This window comes from Drosophila santomea, unplaced genomic scaffold (genome assembly GCF_016746245.2).
Source record: "Drosophila santomea strain STO CAGO 1482 unplaced genomic scaffold, Prin_Dsan_1.1 Segkk24_quiver_pilon_scaf, whole genome shotgun sequence".
NCBI lineage: Eukaryota > Metazoa > Arthropoda > Insecta > Diptera > Drosophilidae > Drosophila > Drosophila santomea.
Window position 1 is genome coordinate 20,515 of NW_025318956.1, and position 19,384 is coordinate 39,898.

The window sequence follows — 19,384 nt, forward strand, 5'->3', positions numbered from 1 at the left end:
AGTCTAGGGTGAAGCGATTGACCACGGCCCACTTGTCGGTGTTTAGGCCCGGGTTGTGCGACTCCTCACGTCCTCAGGAGGCCGAAGAACTCGATTAAGGGCTGGCAGGAGTGCGGCGGGCACATACCATAGACGGCTGAGATGACCCATTGGGCTGTTTCCTCATCCTCGCAGACCACTAGCATGCTGGAGTCGAACGGCTGCGGATAGATACTCGTAAGGCCCACAGTATTATATATGTATGTACAATCCCGGTTATAAGTAAGAACTATATATTGGACTTACTCATAATTAAGCATTAAGGGATAAAAATGTACAGATTCCTCTCACGCATACATAGAGATATAGGAGAGCATAAGTAAAAGGCGAAGAAGAAAAGCGCGGCATTCTGTGGCGAGTTCTTGGTTAGACGAGTCGAATAAAGGAAAATAAGAAGTTTAACCTACGCATCGGCGTCGGTTGGCGTTCACAATTACGGCAACGGTGTCCACACCGTCCGCGTCCGAACTCTGGTTTGTTATCACCAGACCGTATCGCCGGTTCTCGGGCATTGTGTTCGCATACGGCGGCCAAGTATCCCTCTTTCCCTCTTATTTTTGGGGGAATTGGTTCGAGTAAGAATACTCGCAGTGAACTGTCGAAGTGAAGTGAACAAATCGAAAGAAATTTACAAGACTAATACAAAAATGAAAAAATATCAAAACATTTTTCAAAAGTGTGGGCGTGACAATAATGGCTAGACAATAATGGATCCGAGAAATCTATAGCTCCATGAAATATATCAGTTGCGACAATTGAATGTGACAATCTATATTTCTTGTAAGCTATGTTGCAAGCTTGAGAAGCCTATGTATCCTAGTAGAACCAAGCTCGAATTATTAATCTGGTAATTGTGAACCAATGTTTTATGAATTATTCCAAATTTTGTTTTCAAAAGAGTCTATAATTTTTATGGGTATAACAGAAGTGACAAAAATTGAGTGATCTGAAAGCTGTTTGCCAGGTGTTTCGGTAGTAAACTTCTGCTTGTATATTGAATGACCCGTTGAACCATCAAATCCATAGCTGCATATTAGTTTCAGAACTGTTTGAGAACTGATTTAAAACATCAGCCTGCATTTTAGTAATTCTGTACGCAGTATGATCCAAAAGGTTTTGTAATGATACTTGGGCACAGGTTTCTGTTACGTTTATATTTACAGGACGGCATTGTAATTTAGATTCCATTACTAGACTATAATAGTTTGGATAAATGTTACTGTGGCGACTTGTTTTCATAAATCTAGTGTTCATGTATTGCTGTTTTGTAAGAGAATTTTCTAGAAGGAAGCCAAAACTTCATCTGGAGCAAGTGGAATGGGTTTTTGTATATCAAATTGCCTTCTCGGTTCAGATGATTATTCGGGTGTTGTTATGGTTTTCTTAAGAATAAAAGCCGTTCCTTCCTGCTTTGTTTCTGCGCAGAGAGTGCTGCAGCATGTGCAAGAAGATTTGCATCACAATTATTTTCATCTGCAAGCTCAGATGCAAATTTCCTTTTTAATCTTGTGCCCGCATTTGTATAAGACGTCCATTGCTGTGGTGTCTTGTGTAGAAGCGCTGGTCGATGAAAAGATACACAAAGATAAAAAGATACAAAGAGCGAAAATAAATGTAGGCCTAAAAGTAGGCAATGGTTTTGGAGGATGTCCCAACTGTAAGCAAAGGCAAGCGCAAAGGTAATCAAGGTCCGTCCACAGATTTAAAAAATATATTTCTTTTTCGATCTTCAGAATAGTATGCATTAACATAATGTTATAATTAACCTATACGCGCTGAGATACGATTGTAAAATTCAAGGAAAAGTGAAAAGAAGGCCACAATTCAACTTAGATCATCGCAAATCTCCCCACCCCGCAGTACCAAAAAGCTTGCTGCTGAGAACAAAAAGAGAGGGAGAGGGGAAGGCAAACCTGGCTCGTCAGCAGGTGCTGAGTAGTTGCCGAAAATTCGTATGGAGAGCATCACGGCTTGGTCGCGGCATCAATAGCTTACGAAAAGAGCTCTCTACGCCCGGAAAACCCAGAGAAAACCCATAAGGAACGAAGAATCGGGAAATGTAGAAAAAAACCTTTTTTTTTGTGTGCCATATAAAGTGAAAAAAAAACATAACATGAACAACCCGCATGCAGGCGGTTGCATAACATATATATGTATATATATTTTCGTATATATATATATGCATATATATGCGTATAAGTTAAAATTTTTAAATATTGAAGAGTGAAGTTTGTTTGCCAAGGAATGGCCGTATCGAGAATAGGCTAGTTATAGTTTTTTTATTTTATTTAATTTTTTTTTGTTGTAGTATATATAAGTTTTTTTGGTAGTGGGAAAAATATTGAAGTTTGGTGAGGAGATAATGTTCATGTGAGAGAATGGTGTTTTGTGTAAATATGTGAAGTTAATCGAAACAAAAAGAGAAAGAGAAAAAAAAACAGAAAAAAAATATGCTATAAAAAAAATAGAAAAAAATATAAATTGTGCGTTAATAATAAAATAGTGGAAATATAAGTAAAATATAAGTAAAGTAATGAAGTGAATCGGTCCAGTGATAAATATATAAAAGCGATGATGATTGCGTGCTAACAAAAGAAAATGAAAAATAATTAAAATAAAAATTTCGAGAAAAATGAGGGGAAAATTATGTCGTTGCCAGGTGCAATCAAGTGATCAATAATAAAGAGAAAAAAGAAAAAGTGATCTAAAAGCCCCTTTACCCCTCCCCATAGATTCGCCGAAAGCGCTTTCGCCGTCTGGATATGGAGAGGTAAGTCTGCACAACAATTGTTCTAAAATCCAAAAGCCAAACAAAGAAAATGTAAAAGCATGTAGAAATCGACGCAAAGTCAACTCGATGTCTCTCAGTAAAGTAAATATCATGTCGATTCTCAATCAACTAATTATTTTTCAATGCTTGTAATTTAACACCGTCTGAGCTGCCATACATTCACCATCGAATTCTTTTTTTATTAAAACATGCAAGGAAAACTTTACTTTTGCCTTCCCCATCTTTATTATACGCATTTATTTTATTTTTAATACATATTATATACTATTTTATATTTTTTTATTATACCTATTTTAAATATATACATATCCATCCCTATACATACATATACATATTATCTACCCACAGCACCATTCTCATATCTCTCACATAAATAAAAAAAAATAATAAATAAGCTCATGTTAGAAGTTATGATTTAGGCCAATTTTAGATGGAGAAATTAAATGGAAAAAATTTAGTCTTATGAATAAAATGTTTTGAAGTTGAAATGATTTGCTAATTTTTCTGCCGTGGGGGTCATGCTGAACCTAAAAATGATAGGGTGTTAAAACGTGAACTTGAAAATAGGGACCATTTGAAATTATTTATTTTTTTTTGTACGGAATAAAATGGTCAAGGTTGGGTGGGCTAATACCAGTTGCTATAAAAACAGCCATAGCAACAATTTTTCAAGTCGCCTTGTTTCCTAAATTCTTTTCTGTCTATCGCCCCAATGTTTCCTTTTTTTTTACTTTTTTTTTGTTCTTTTCGGATCTGAGTGCCCTTTTCCTATAATTCCCGAAGCACGCGAAATTTAATAATTCTTTTTGCATACGACGCCAGCACTGCGAGTAATACACTTAGAAAAACCCACCCATCGTCCCGAATCTGAGCAAGGCCGGAAGCAACGCGTGCGGTATTACCTCGTATGTCCATCAGCTGGTCCGAATAATAATAACAGTGATATGCTACACTCTCGAGTCTGAATGCTCATACATAACATTCTAGCTTTTAAGCTTATAGTTTCTGGGATCTCGACGGACGGACAGACGCATGAACTGTACGAGTAAAGGGTATAAGAATATATTGTTTAAATATTACAATTCACAAGTAAGCACTTGTAATGGAATATTTATTTTGATTTCCCATTCTATAATCTGGTATCTGGTGCACCCCGAATTCAATTGGAAGGTTTTTAGTGCTATGTGTCTGTATTGAAGTAGCTATTGCGAAAATACGCCATAGATATACCATACCACTGTGCCACTCAGGCACGTAGTATTCATTCATACACCATCTAAAAGCCGCATTTTCACATCAACTGCCAACAATGTCGGGTACTTTCCAAAGTCGCCACACATAAATGAGGACCTCAGCTTCCCTGGATCCGCTTGGATCCCCCATACCACACACTAATGGCACTCTGGTGCTGCTAGCAAAGTCTAAAAATCCGACCAAAAACTGTTTGCCATCGCTTGACTCTGTCGCCGCCGCAGGCGATGGGCAAAAGTGTCAAAGTGCTAAAGTATGTTAGAGTATAGAAATATGCAATACGGTATTTCAAAAAGTTAGAAGGTATTCACCTATTATTTCACTTATACGCATTCCAGACTACGCCCTGTGTGTTCGGCCAAGACGACGGAACCTATTAGGTCCCGTTCGAAGGAAGCGAGCATCGTGAAACAAAAAGAAAAGCCTAAGTCTAGTCCTGGCGCCGAAGCCTTTGTGTTGATGCACATTTTTTCATGTAAATAATACTATTGGTGTTATTGTTTCTTGTATTTATTCATGTATTATGCTGGTAGTTGCCTTTTTAATAGCCCTTCCATTGTTGCTTGCCTGTCTTTCTTCCGGGCTCTTTTAACCTGCTTTCTGGCTTTGGTTGGTCCTGTTTGCAGGTATGTGGCTGTGGAATGGCTTACAAGCCGCTTCCCTGTTTTTTCCAGACCATCCTTTTGGCCTAAGGGGCGACTGCAGCTGCATCCGACTTTCCTTCGTCTCCTGCCTTATCTCTGATTATTATCCTTTTAGCTCAGGAACTGCCTCGTTCACGAAGTACAGCTGCTTGTAAGTGCATTCTTAAGCTCAATCAAACTGGATGCTGGGCGAATATGCATTGAATTAAGTGGGCGAAATTCGTATTGGCTCTTGGGCTAGAAAGGCACCAGAGTCTTATGATTAAAATGCCCCGAGCCCGGAATCCCCTATGCCCATAGGTGCATTTCGCTGCAGAATTTAAATGTCCCTTCACCCGAGTGCTTGCGTGTGTGCGCTCGACGTTCAAGTGAAACTTAAGAAAAAAGCCAGACCGCTCGGAATTCTTTTTTCTGTGTCCGCCCTTCCGGGCCGTATTGTTTTTGCTGGCTAAAGCCGTGCAGACATTTGGACCCAACTACTTGAAGTTGTATGCCCCGTTTCCTTACTTATTTTTCCCTTTTTCCTTTTTTCTTTCCTTATGGGACTTTATGGCGCACACGTGTGGGTTCCTTTGGGCGCATATTGAAAACCCAGCATAGTTATGACTTTGAAACAAACGAAGCACATTTCCTTCTTAGCCCTCAACGTAATGGCAGGTCCCAGGAAAATAAGAGGCTGGAAAAAGCGAGCGTGAATAAAACTGTTATCGGTCTGCGTGCTCAAAAGCGCACTTGATTGCTCAAATCCTTTGTGTATCCCCTTTTAAGCCTTCTGTTTTCCACCAAGACACCAACCAACGCCAAAGCCACAGCAACAAAAAAACTACCCCGGGAGCAACTAAAAGGGGAAAAAAGTCCCCCAAGTCGACGTCTCAAGCGGCACTTCTTCCGCAAAAAAACCAATTAACTTCTGCTGAGACAAATGTTCAAGCCAAGGAAAGGAAACGAAATTTGCATGACTACAAAATTAAAAACTGCTTTGGGGACAGAAAATATTTGGAGGATACATAGTTATACTGCTTACTTTGCACACCCTGGCAGAGGGTATATTGATACTAGTGCTTAGCAATTCTGCAGTATGTATAATCTTTGTAAAATCGATGTTTAATTAAAATCTAATCAATAGCAGAGTAACGATATCTGATAGCAGAGCAAGAATTCCACGCCTATTTATTCTAAAGAACAAAATAATGATTGAACCGACTTTTGAGTCATTGAATTGTTTACCAAAGCGTTCTCAGCTTTATTACAATTACTATTCTATTTTTGATCACATCCTTACATCATTCTGTTTGTAACTCGTAAGTTACATTTTTTTTGGTCAGTCGTAGTCCATTGGTTTCTTTTTGATGAAGTCTTTTGTTGCCTTTCGGTGATTGGCCGTAAGAAGGTACAGCTTCTTCAGCATATTATCCGCCTCACCCGTGGTCATGGCAAACACCTGGACCATTCCCATCTCATGAACACGGGCCGCCACCCCGGGAACTGCCTTGTCCACGTAGTAGACATACTTCATATGGAGCTCTGGAGAAAGAACGCTTAACGCAGTGAACACCGGCAAAGAGATCCCAAATGGAAAGTGGGCGCAGGAAATGAGACGCAGATGTAGAAGCTTGTTTGAGGGGTCGGCTTTGAAGTTCGCCCTCCCAAGGGTCCTAAACATCAGATCCCTTTGTGTTTCCGCAAGCATCGCATGGCCTCTTCCATTGATTATCAAGACACTGCCATCGGACCAAATCCAGGCTATCTGTGTGGCCTCATACCGGATTTGGATCACATCGATGTCGTTATTGTAAACGGCGTTTCTTAGGAACCTAACCGTATTTTGCAGATCCAAGTTCTTATTCATACTCAGTGTGCAATACATTTTGCAAAAATTCATATCGACGTGCATGCGAAATTCCTCGACCTTGCGCCTTTTGGGACGCCTTAGGATTCTAATCCTCTGGAGGCACTGGTCCAAGTGATCTGGCAGAGGCGGAAGCAGAAGACATCTCCTCAAATTCTCCACCGATTTTGATCCAAACTGCTGGTTCCACTTTGAGCGGAGTCTCTTAGCTTGGTGGTCCCTGAACTCCGTCATGGTTTGGTCAATGATGTACTCGAAGTCCTCGAGGAAAACTGTGAAGCTGTTCTGCCATCCAGTCTCCGCTGAGACATTTCTGTTGCTTTCTCCCAGGACTCGGGGCTTCATTTGCTCCTTGCTGATCTCGGTTTCGAAGTCAATGGCCTCTGGTTCTGCATCAGTTTGATTGTTGGAACTGTCCTCATAGATGAGGAGTTGCAATTGTTGGGAAATGGTTTCACTGCATTGCTGTACCCAACTCTGGGTAGCTTCCTCAGCCTTGGGCCTCGGGGGTAATGTTTTAATGTCTTTGACCTCGAGGATAACTGGCTTTTCTGGTTTTTCCACAATGAATTCAGTTGCTTTCTCTGGTTCCTTTTCTGGAATATTTTCAACGGAAACCTTTTCGTTGGGTGGGGGTTTCCACAACTCAGGCTCTACGGAATCAGGTTTCTGCGGCACTTCGAACACCTTTGGAGAAAACTTTTTCCAAACATCCTTTTCCTGGGAGATAAGATCCTTGGGCTTTAGTAACTCAAGCAGAAGATCCCGATTCTTCTCATGTTCCCTTGCTAGGCTTAATAACATATCAAACTCTTCTATATCACTGTGGGGTTCGTTGAGGCCCTCCGATTTTATCCATTCCTTGATTGCCCGCTGCTCTTCGATTCCAATGGTGAAGCTAGCAAAGGCGACATCTTCATTGTCCAGAATCCGAGGCTTCTTGGCATCACTATCGACCATTCCCTTTGAATCCGATTCTTCTATATCATTATGGGATCCGTTGATGGCCCGCTCCTCTTCGATTCCAATGGTGAAGCTAGCAAAGGCGACATCTTCATTGTCCAGAATCCGAGGCTACTTGGCGTCACTATCGACCTTTCCCTTTGAATCCGATTCTTCTATATCATTATAGGATCCGTTGAGCCCCTCCGATTCTATCCACTGATCCAAGACCCGCCACTCATTTTTTCCGACTTTCCTCCCAAAACCAGTTTCAAAAGAATTATTTTTATATAGGTTTTTGTTAACTCGAACTGTTTTCGGAGGAAATTCATTGGAGTTTTGAGATTCCGTTAAACTCGGAGGTGGAGTTTTGGAAGCCCCCGAATACTCCATGCAAAACAAAGGATATATAGCATCCGAGGGCTTTATAAGCCCCTTCTTCACATCCATATAGATCTTCCAAATATCCTCTGACGACAGCAGATCTGTATCATACTCATCCACCAAAGTCCCCTTGATGGGTGTCAGCGGTGAGGGTTCTGTATCGACGGTAGGTTTTGGAACAGTTTGACGCACATTTGGAGATATTTTTCCTTCGTTGGGGCATCGTCGACTCTTGAGAATCCTTGATGAACTTGGAGGTGGCATTTGCCAGTTTTTGGGAAGCACGTTAGAATTCTCCTCGAGTCCAAAGTCCGGAACAACATTGTCGATGCGGAACTTGGAGGGTATGGGGTTTGGGTGCGGTTCATTTACGGTTCGAAAAGCCCTGAATATGAAATTAAATTGATATTAAATATGACTGTTTTTTTTTAGTTCTTACCTGGAGCACGGCCTTTGGATATCATATTCCGAAAAGCCATCTTGATTGTAGATGGGTTCTGTGCTCTTTTTCTTAGGATAGTTTACCGCATCACCGCTGGCCATTTTAAGAAACTGTTGGTCATCATATACATCAAATAAAGGCTTTTTGTTAGAAATGTAATCGTACTGAATTTTTAGATGCCAAATTTTTCCACGCACTCTACAACTCTATGGGTGGCAACCTTAAGTTATTTGATTGAAATATATCCTATCGGAACGACAGAATTGTATATTATCGTTGTGAAAATTATTAAACTATTTAAAATAAAATTTTTATCATATTATATATTGTTTCTATTGGGTTAGGTTTTTACTCGTAGAGTAAAAGGGTATACTAGATTCGTTGACAAGTATGTAACGGGCAGAACGAAGCGTTTTCGACCATATAAAGTATATATATTCTTGATAAGAATCAATAGCCGAGTCGATATGGCCATGTCCGTCTGTCCGTATGAACGTCGAGAACTACAAAAGCTAGAAAGTTGAGATTAAGCACGCAGACTCCAGAGACATAGACGCAGCGCAAGTTTGTTGATTCATGCTGCCACGCCCACTTTTACGCCCACAAACCGCCCAAAACTGCCATGCCCACAATTTTGAAAAATGTTTTGATATTTTTTCAGTTTTGCTTTAGTCTTATAAATTTATATCGATCTGCAAAAAAAATTTTTGGCCACGCCCAAAATAACGCCCACAAACCGCCCAAAGCTGCCACGCCCGCACTTTTGAAAAATGTTTTGATATTTTTAAATTTTTGTATTAGTCTTGTAAATTTCTATCGATTGGCCAAAAAACTTTTTGCCACCCCCCTTTCTAACGCCCACAAACCACCAAAAACCGTCAGTGTTGAAGATTCTCCTTCGCACTTCCACTAGCTGAGTAACGGGTATCAGATAGTCGGGGAACTCGGTTATAGCGTTCTCTCTTTTTTGGTTTGATTCCGTAACGTAACCCATTCGGAGCCCGGGTCTTTAAGCCAGCTTTACTTGGGGCAGCCATTGCATTTGAATTTCTATAAATTTCTCATTTTCCATTTAGTTGCAATGGCACGCTACAAAATATAAGCAAACGTTTGTTTTCAGCTCAAACTAAATCCCCCAAACATTTTTGCAATGTTTTTAAGGCTGTTTTTCTTCAATTTGAAATGCTGCCATATATTTTTGTGTGGTGTGGTCTCGGAATTTGAAACTTATCTTTCACACCAATTGTGCATGTTTTGTATAAGTAAAATATCCTTAAATTGCGGACTTAAGCTTTTAGTTTATCTTTAAATTATCTAGAAGCTTTTAAACATTTGATTTAAATGACAGTCAATTAGTTTAGAGAGATTTGAAGTTGAGTATTTGTATTTTGAGTCGTTTAAAAACAAGAGAGAACTATATAGTCATGTTTTACGACTATCAGATACCCGTTATACAGCGAATAAGTATTTCTTGCGCTGGGTCTCTGTCTCTCGAGTCTGCATGCTCATACACAACTTTCTAGCTTTTAAGCTTACAGTTTCTGGGATCTCGACGGACGGACAGACGCATGAACTGTACGAGTAAAGGGTATAAGAATATATTGTTTAAATATTACAATTCACAAGTAAGCACTTGTAATGGTAAATTTATTTTGATTTCCCATTCTGTAATCTGGTATCTGGTGCACCCCGAATTTGTAGTGTACGTAGTTCGACAGATTTTAACTAGCTGGTCTTTTAATAGTGGGTGGCAATTACTAATAAAGAGGACCTTGTACTTCCTTCGCTAGAGATGCGCACTCTTGCTATGCTCGGGTCTAGCTCGCCGTAGGTCGGGGTTCTTTTAGCTTAGTACGAAACGCTACTACATTTAATAAGTGCGTCTTATTCAAAAACAATATTCAAACTGGATAATTGATGAATAAATGAAATTACTTTATATTGATACTACGGATACACGCCGACACGTGTGAAGATAAGCTACAGATTCTGATAAGTATTGGGAATTTGGATGTTAATAATTCCCTAAGTCTTTACCCTCCCTACCGTGACAATGCTACTTAAAATATTTACATTGTCCCTTGGCCAAGTTCAAAATAACTCTACCACATATTTAAGAAAGTGTTCAACATAAGTACTCGACAAACCATTAAATCTATTTATTCACAATTCATTATTTTTCAATATATCTTCAATTATAATTCCATTTATATAAATTCATTTCAGTAAACTGTTCCATTAAATCTCTTTTACAAACTAACAAATTTTAACCTACATATAATTATCCTAGTCATTCTCTAACTCTTCATTTTCGTTTATATTTAGTGAGTAAAATAAGGTATATAAAGTAAAGTATAAGTAAGTAGATATAAGTAATTGAATATAAAATTAGTAAATATATTATACAATCTTTAGCCAAATGCAGATCTTATTTTATTTATACGTTCGATTGGCATTTTGTAGAATTTTAATATAGGTAATTCATGAAATTGTCTTTTATCGTTGTTGTTTTTTTTAGTACTCACGACCTTAAATATCCACTCCATGATGTGCGTAAAGTTGGGCCCAAGTTCACGTTGACATTGTCGAGCTGTAGGTCAAATTTTAAAGGTGCTAATTTAAATTCCTATTCAAATGCCAAAAGTTCCGTCAATCTGCGAGTATTTAATTCATTATTAATTGCAATACAAAAGAAAATTAAGAATCAAAACAAAACACCGAAATGCAACTGCAGCACTGCAGCGATAAGACCGCTGTCAGCTACGCTGCGCTGCGATAAGACGGAATCACTAAGTTAGACCTCCGCTGGTCATATGAGGTGATCCTCACTGTATAATGTTGATGATGTCCAAATATAATTAAATCGGATCCGCCCGTCTAAGCTTCTGTACAGCTGAATAATCTGGATGAGCTCTAGCCTTCCAATCCATTGGCCAGTTACCATTCGGCGAGTGGCCGGTTGCGTAACTTTTTGGCTGAAGGTTATGTCGGCCTTTTGGCCTCTTCTTGAAACGAACTGGGCTTAAATAATGAACTGATGCGGGGGTCGACGAGACGGGGGGGAAAGTCGGCTGTAGAGCAAATGCCCTTATATAGGCCTTGGCCTTCCTTAAGCCTTGGGTCGAATCCCTATGAAAACTGGGTTAAAAATGGGAACTCACTATATCGCACTTTTTACCTTTTCCACTTCGCACAAATCACACACAGAAATTTATTTGAATATCCCACTCTTGTTTTTATTGGATTGAATATATATAATTAAATTATATCTCCACGTGCATATGATGTTTAATTGGGCAGCGTCAAAATTATGAGCGTTCGCCAAGAGGTTTTATCTAATAATGAATTAAGCTCTGGGAAGCTGCATGCCGGTGGCCACTGCTATAGGCTTTCCATTCCCTAGCTGTACAATCGTACGATCATATTCTGTTCTGATTGGTCTAAGACAATTCTCTCACTTTTTGGGTTATCAAAAGCTGCTATAATTTAGGGCGAGGGTGTCTTGAAGAGTTATTGCAGTGTAAAGTTTGAGTTGGTCACTACACCCACAGATAAGGGTAACGAGACTATTTCAAGGAAGCCTTATCTGAAGAAACTCCTTGTTTTCTAGCTTGTATATCCTTCAAATGGAATACTCCTAATTTCTTTCCTCTCTCATCCTCTAATTCGTAGTAGTAGGAGCTACGTTTCTTATAAACTTTAGCTGGGATAAATACGGGTGCCAATTTACTACTGAATTTCTTTACGGCATTACTTTGTGAAAAGTTCCTAGCGTAAACGAAATCGCCGTTTTTAAATTCTATCTGCCGAGTGCGTAGATTGTATCTATTCGCGTTTTCTTCATGTGCTCGGTTTAGGTTCAGTTTAGCTTGCCGTCTCTGCAGTTCCAAAGCCTCCGGTTTAGACAACCGAGTGTCGTCCGCTAACATATTTAGAGTACGCAGGAGACTATAGTCCTTGCCGTTAAGGATCAAATTTTGTCCAAATGTCAGGAAGTAAGGTGACGAACCTGTGCTTCTATGTAACGACGCTCTTAAAGATCCGCTAATAGCGTCTAAGTTATCATCCCAATTTGTGTGATCTTTCCCTATATAAGCTCTTACAGCGGCTAACACTGATCTGTTAAGTCTTTCACTCGCGTTAGCCTGTGGAGAATATATGGCTGTAAGTTTTTGCTGTACGCCAAAACTAGTAAGAAAAGCTTGGAAATAGCTTGACTTAAACTGACTGCCATTATCGGAAAGTATTACTTCTGGAACGCCAAACGTATAGAATATAGCCCCCTTTAAGTAATCACAGATTTTAGGAGCGGTGAACTTCTTAAGAGGTAACAAAAAGTGGAAACGGGTGTTATGATCAACGACAATCAGCAAACCTATGTGACCTTTTTTTGTGCGAGGGTATGGGCCTAAGAGGTCAATATATAATTTTTGGAATGGTCTGTCTGAGGTTAACGGTTTACCCATTGGCGGTTTTAGAACCGTGTTTGGACTTTTCGTGGTACGACAAATTACACAATTGGATATATAGTTGCGTATTTGTGTAACCATACAAGGCCAAAACAAATATCTTTTTAGTTTTTCAACAGTTTTACTCATGCCACAATGAGATGAACTTGGTGCATCATGAGCCTGAAATAATATATCGGGCACTAAAGCCGAAGGTATCCATAGTTTCCATGGATTTTCTTGCTTTATATCGTCTGATACAAAAGTAGTTCTTTTGTAAATATATCCATCCCGGATTTGTAGATCGGGAAATCTTGATTGATTGTTAGCTATTGTCTTTATTAAGTCCAAGTATTCCGTGGATTTGAAATGTGGAGAATCTACGTCAACTATGGGCCCATTTTGACAAAATTCATCGATGGCTGGTTCGTTCTGTCTGGATAAGGTGTCTGCAACGACATTCTGGGAACCGCTACGATGTTTTATAGTGAACGTAAACGTTCTCAACTTCATTGACCATCGAGCTAACCTTCCTGATAAATCCTTCTGTCGCATCTGCCATTGGAGGGCTGCATGGTCAGTTATCCTGGCCCTCAATATACGCGCGGAATTTTTTAATTCCTTTTATAACGGCAAGACATTCTAATTCTGAAACTGAATAGTTACGTTGCGCTTTGGATAATTTTTCGGACATATACGAAATCGGAAGTTCTACTCCGTCTCGCTCCTGAGCCAGTACGCAACCAACACCAAAAGAGCTGGCGTCACACAACAAAATGAATTGCTTGGAAAAATCTGGTGTTATGAGAATTGGCGAGGCAGACATGATTTCAAGTTTTCAAAAGCGGTTCGAGCCTCTTCGTTCCATTCAAGCGTATTCTTCTTTTTAAGAAGTTCCGTCAACGGAAAACTAATAGTGGCAAAGTTTTCTACAAACCGTCGGTACCATCCCGCTAATCCTAGAAATCTTCGCAACTGCTTAATCGAAGTTGTTTGCGGAAATTCTACTATCGCTTTAACCTTATCTGGGTTGGTTCTTATTTGTCCATTCCCAATTATAAAGCCGAGATATGTGATCTCCTTCATACAAAATTTAGATTTGCTGACATTGATAAGAGATTTGCTTTACGTAAGCATAAAGCTATCTCCTGTAGTAAAAGCATATGGGATTCAAAATCCTCGGACAAAACTAATAAGTCGTCCAGATAAACAAATACCCTATTCCTAAGATGAGCTGGAATGACTCGATCCATAAGACGACAAAGAGTTTGGGCCGCGTTACAGAGACCAAAGGGCATAATTTTATACTGATATAGCGGTCTATTCGGTATTGTAAACGCAGTGTATTGCTTAGAATTTTCGTCGAGCGGTATCTGCCAGTATGCATGCTTCATGTCGATACCACTTATAAATTTAGCTGGTGGTAACCGGCTTAAGATGCCGTCTATATGAGGTAGAGGATATGCGTCCCGCTGAGTAACCTTGTTTACCTCTCTAGAATCAAGACATAGACGGTTCTTGTCTCCTTTCTTTACTAACACGCAATTACTGCTCCAAGCGCTAGTTGACTCTTCGATAACATCTAAGGCTAGCATGTTATCCACTTCAGCGAACATCAGCTTTTCAATGGCAGGTGAAACTGGCCAATGCCGTTGTTTAACAGGACTCGCATTTCCTATATCAATGCTATGTGTGGACAAGGTAGTACGACCTAAACCTTCGGAAGCAAAGGATGGAAATGTTTTTATTACTGTCTCCAGCCGAAGTCTTTCTCCTTCGTTCAGCTCATGATATTTTGGAGAATCTTCATCATCATCCAAAGTACCGATGTCTAACTCAGCAATGTTCGGATTGCTCGTAATTTTATTTAGTAATCCAAACTTTTGCCAAAAATCAATGCCTAAATATACATCCTGTTGAAGTTCTGGTATTATAAATAATTCAAGTATCTCCATACTTAATGGAAGTTGTAAGTTTTGACACTACTTTGCTTTTTGTTCCGTTCGCAGCGCGAATTTCGCCAGAACATTTTTTTACGTTGTTGTGTTTAAGGAAATTCTGAGCAGCTAATCCGCCTACACAACTTATTGTTGCTCCAGAATCTAATAAAGCCTTGTAATCTTGACCCTCTATATTAATATCCGTATAGAGTCTTTGGTCAGAGCTAAGTACTATAGCGGAAATAAGTTTCTGCCGGTCACGACGAACCTTCTTCCAAAATTCTCTCAATCGGCTAGTAGATCGTCTGGGTTTTAAATGAGTCCCTATACTATCTACTTTACCAAATATTTCTCTACGCTTATTATTGTAATTTTGAATTCTTATGTGTAAGGGTATAAAGGAATAATGAATATCAGGCTGACCTAAAGGTTCTATCTCCTGAATTCCAGTGGTTGGCTTTGACTTAGCAACTTCTGAATCTACGGATGTATCTTGTTGCTCAGAGAAACATCCTTTTGTCGGTTTCCCGGATTACAGTTTGGACAAGTCGGCTTGTATTTTTCTTTAAGTCCGCAACCGTAACAAAATATAATTCTTTTAGCCATACAATCATCAAATCTGTGGCCTTGTTTGTCACAATTCCAACAAGTTGGGGTATTACGACGTTGAATTTGGTTTACTTCTTCACCTACTCTTACTAAACCTGTCTCCTCTTCTTCAGTGGTTAATTCTGCCACGCAGGAGCGATAGGGTTTTGGCTTAAACGTTCTGAGATTGTTATAAAACTGTTCATGCCTGCGCACTTCGTAACGGAGTTGTGCTCTGTTTGGGATTTTAAGATGCAGCAACTCGTGATGTAAGCTAGGCTTCGAATTTCTAACCAATAACTCAACTAATTGTGCTTCAGAAACTCCATTTTGCAGTCTGTCAATCAACCGTTCCATGGTTTCCTGGAAGTCTTCAAATGTTTCATTTTCTCCTTGCTTGCGTTTTCGGATTCCCTCCCAAATATCATAATCTGTCTCTATATCTTCGAATCTCTTCCTAAATTCGCCACAAAATGTGTTTCAATCGAAATTTGGACTGTTTCGATGAAACTTCCAATACCAATCGCTTGCTTTTCCTGCAAACAGGAGGTACAAATGGTCACATAGAAGTCCATAATCATTACCTAGATTTTGTTTGGTAAGTGAGCATATCCTGTAAATGAATTCATCTATCCTGATGCTTGTTTTGCTACCATCGAATTTTAATCCCCATTTTTGAATAATTCCTGATACTTTTTCCGGGCTAACATATGAGCTTGCATTGCTCCTGTTTACGCCTCTTTCTTCTACATTATTGTCTAAATTATGAGAATACCGATTTTGATTGGAAACGTTCCTGCTCAAATCTGTATTTGGTTGGATATTGTCAGGTGTGGAATTTGTATGTGTGGGCTGAGGTAATTGCAAGTTGTCCAAATGACTTTTAATAGATGTCTCTATAGTCTTCCCTAAATAAGAGGTAAGGTTATCCATAAGTTGAGCCTGTTGTTGGCTAACAGTAAACTGGATAAAGTTCATCAACTCTGGGTGAGTACTAAGAGCCGTACTAGAATTCGTTGGAGGTTCTGTTAAGATCCTATCCAAATTTCCTCTGTAAGTATTTCTTGTAGACACTCCTCGTCTAGGAGGTGTACCTCGGATCCTGCCTGATCTGGTATTTCTCCTTAATGGGAAAATATCATTATTATCCTGACACTCGCTTACGCCAGATGTACCAGCTGTTGCAGCATCTAATTCAGCGAACAGAGTGTTATTAGAGTGAGATAAATTCGATTCGTTGCAATCTGCATTGCAAACTGGACATGTTTGTGTACTTTTTAAGTGATTTATAATGCACTTTTTATGAAATGTATGCCTGCACGATGTTGTTGCTGACAAAACGGTTGGTGCTAAGATTTCTTTACATATGGCACAGCTATTTTCAACGCCATGTGAAACTTCAGATGCAATACCTGCACTATGTTTGGCTGCCATATTATTGTTATTAAGATATGTTGTAATTATTTGGTTTGTCTTTCTTTATGTCGATCACTTCTATCAGAATCTTAGTTGTATCTCTATTTGTTAGTGGATTGTAGCTGGTCTATTGCCTCATGCTTTTGTTTTCTTGAAAATCGGACAATATACGGACTTATTGAAGTGTAAGTATAATGTATTCCAAAAAATCAAATTGTAAATAAAGTTGAGTTAAGAAACATATGGTGATGAGCTTCTGTGGATTCGAAACAGTTGCACTTGGTCGATCAATTCTCTTTCAAATTAAATCGCATGTTCCTAAATTTTACTATTCCTTCCAAATCGATGCTCTCAATCCAATAAGTTAATTTATTGAAATTAGTTATATTGTGTTTTAACTGTGGATGGATTACTTTAGAGCTTAGTGTGCTATAACAAGTTAAGGACTTGTCGGGCTTCATGTCTGGGCGCCAAAATGTGTAGTGTACGTAGTTCGACAGATTTTAACTAGCTGGTCTTTTAATAGTGGGTGGCAATTACTAATAAAGAGGACCTTGTACTTCCTTCGCTAGAGATGCGCACTCTTGCTATGCTCGGGTCTAGCTCGCCGTAGGTCGGGGTTCTTTTAGCTTAGGATAGTACGAAACGCTACTACATTTAATAAGTGCGTCTTATTCAAAAACAATATTCAAACTGGATAATTGATGAATAAATGAAATTACTTTATATTGATACTACGGATACACGCCGACACGTGTGAAGATAAGCTACAGATTCTGATAAGTATTGGGAATTTGGATGTTAATAATTCCCTAAGTCTTTACCCTCCCTACCGTGACAATGCTACTTAAAATATTTACATTGTCCCTTGGCCAAGTTCAAAATAACTCTACCACATATTTAAGAAAGTGTTCAACATAAGTACTCGACAAACCATTAAATCTATTTATTCACAATTCATTATTTTCAATATATCTTCAATTATAATTCCATTTATATAAATTCATTTCAGTAAACTGTTCCATTAAATCTCTTTTACAAACTAACAAATTTTAACCTACATATAATTATCCTAGTCATTCTCTAACTCTTCATTTTCGTTTATATTTAGTGAGTAAAATAAGGTATATAAAGTAAAGTATAAGTAAGTAGATATAAGTAATTGAATATAAAATTAGTAAATATATTATACAATCTTTAGCCAAATGCAGATCTTATTTTATTTATACGTTCGATTGGCATTTTGTAGAATTTAATATAGGTAATTCATGAAATTGTCTTTTATCGTTGTTGTTTTTTTTAGTACTCACGACCTTAAATATCCACTCCATGATGTGCGTAAAGTTGGGCCCAAGTTCACGTTGACATTGTCGAGCTGTAGGTCAAATTTTAAAGGTGCTAATTTAAATTCCTATTCAAATGCCAAAAGTTCCGTCAATCTGCGAGTATTTAATTCATTATTAATTGCAATACAAAAGAAAATTAAGAATCAAAACAAAACACCGAAATGCAACTGCAGCACTGCAGCGATAAGACCGCTGTCAGCTACGCTGCGCTGCGATAAGACGGAATCACTAAGTTAGACCTCCGCTGGTCATATGAGGTGATCCTCACTGTATAATGTTGATGATGTCCAAATATAATTAAATCGGATCCGCCCGTCTAAGCTTCTGTACAGCTGAATAATCTGGATGAGCTCTAGCCTTCCAATCCATTGGCCAGTTACCATTCGGCGAGTGGCCGGTTGCGTAACTTTTTGGCTGAAGGTTATGTCGGCCTTTTGGCCTCTTCTTGAAACGAACTGGGCTTAAATAATGAACTGATGCGGGGGTCGACGAGACGGGGGGGAAAGTCGGCTGTAGAGCAAATGCCCTTATATAGGCCTTGGCCTTCCTTAAGCCTTGGGTCGAATCCCTATGAAAACTGGGTTAAAAATGGGAACTCACTATATCGCACTTTTTACCTTTTCCACTTCGCACAAATCACACACAGAAATTTATTTGAATATCCCACTCTTGTTTTTATTGGATTGAATATATATAATTAAATTATATCTCCACGTGCATATGATGTTTAATTGGGCAGCGTCAAAAATTATGAGCGTTCGCCAAGAGGTTTTATCTAATAATGAATTAAGCTCTGGGAAGCTGCATGCCGGTGGCCACTGCTATAGGCTTTCCATTCCCTAGCTGTACAATCGTACGATCATATTCTGTTCTGATTGGTCTAAGACAATTCTCTCACTTTTTGGGTTATCAAAAGCTGCTATAATTTAGGGCGAGGGTGTCTTGAAGAGTTATTGCAGTGTAAAGTTTGAGTTGGTCACTACAAATTCAATTGGAAGGTTTTTAGTGCCTGTATTTTAGTGTCTGTATTGAAGTAGCTATTGCGAAAATACGCCATAGATATACCATAACACTGTGCCACTCAGGCACGTAGTATTTATTCATACACCATCTAAAAGCCGCATTTTCCCATCAACTGCCAACACTCTCGGGTACTTTCCAAAGTCGCCACACATAAATGAGGACCTCAGCTTCCCTGGATCCGCTTGGATCCCCCTTACCACACACTAATGGCACTCTGGTGCTGCTAGCAAAGTCTAAAAATCCGACCAAAAACTGTTTGCCATCGCTTGACTCTGTCGCCG

General features: G+C 39.1%; 1 protein-coding gene across 1 annotated transcript; it reads right to left on the reverse strand.

Annotated features, from left to right (window-relative positions):
- Positions 1-6,053: 6,053 nt before the first annotated feature.
- LOC122756576 lies at positions 6,054-8,245 on the reverse strand (the record flags this gene model as incomplete). The annotated part of the gene is made up of 2 exons (XM_044006673.1): positions 6,054-7,537; positions 7,670-8,245. Coding segments are annotated over 2 exons (2,060 nt in total), but the record flags the coding sequence as incomplete, so codon positions are not given.
- Positions 8,246-19,384: the final 11,139 nt, after the last annotated feature.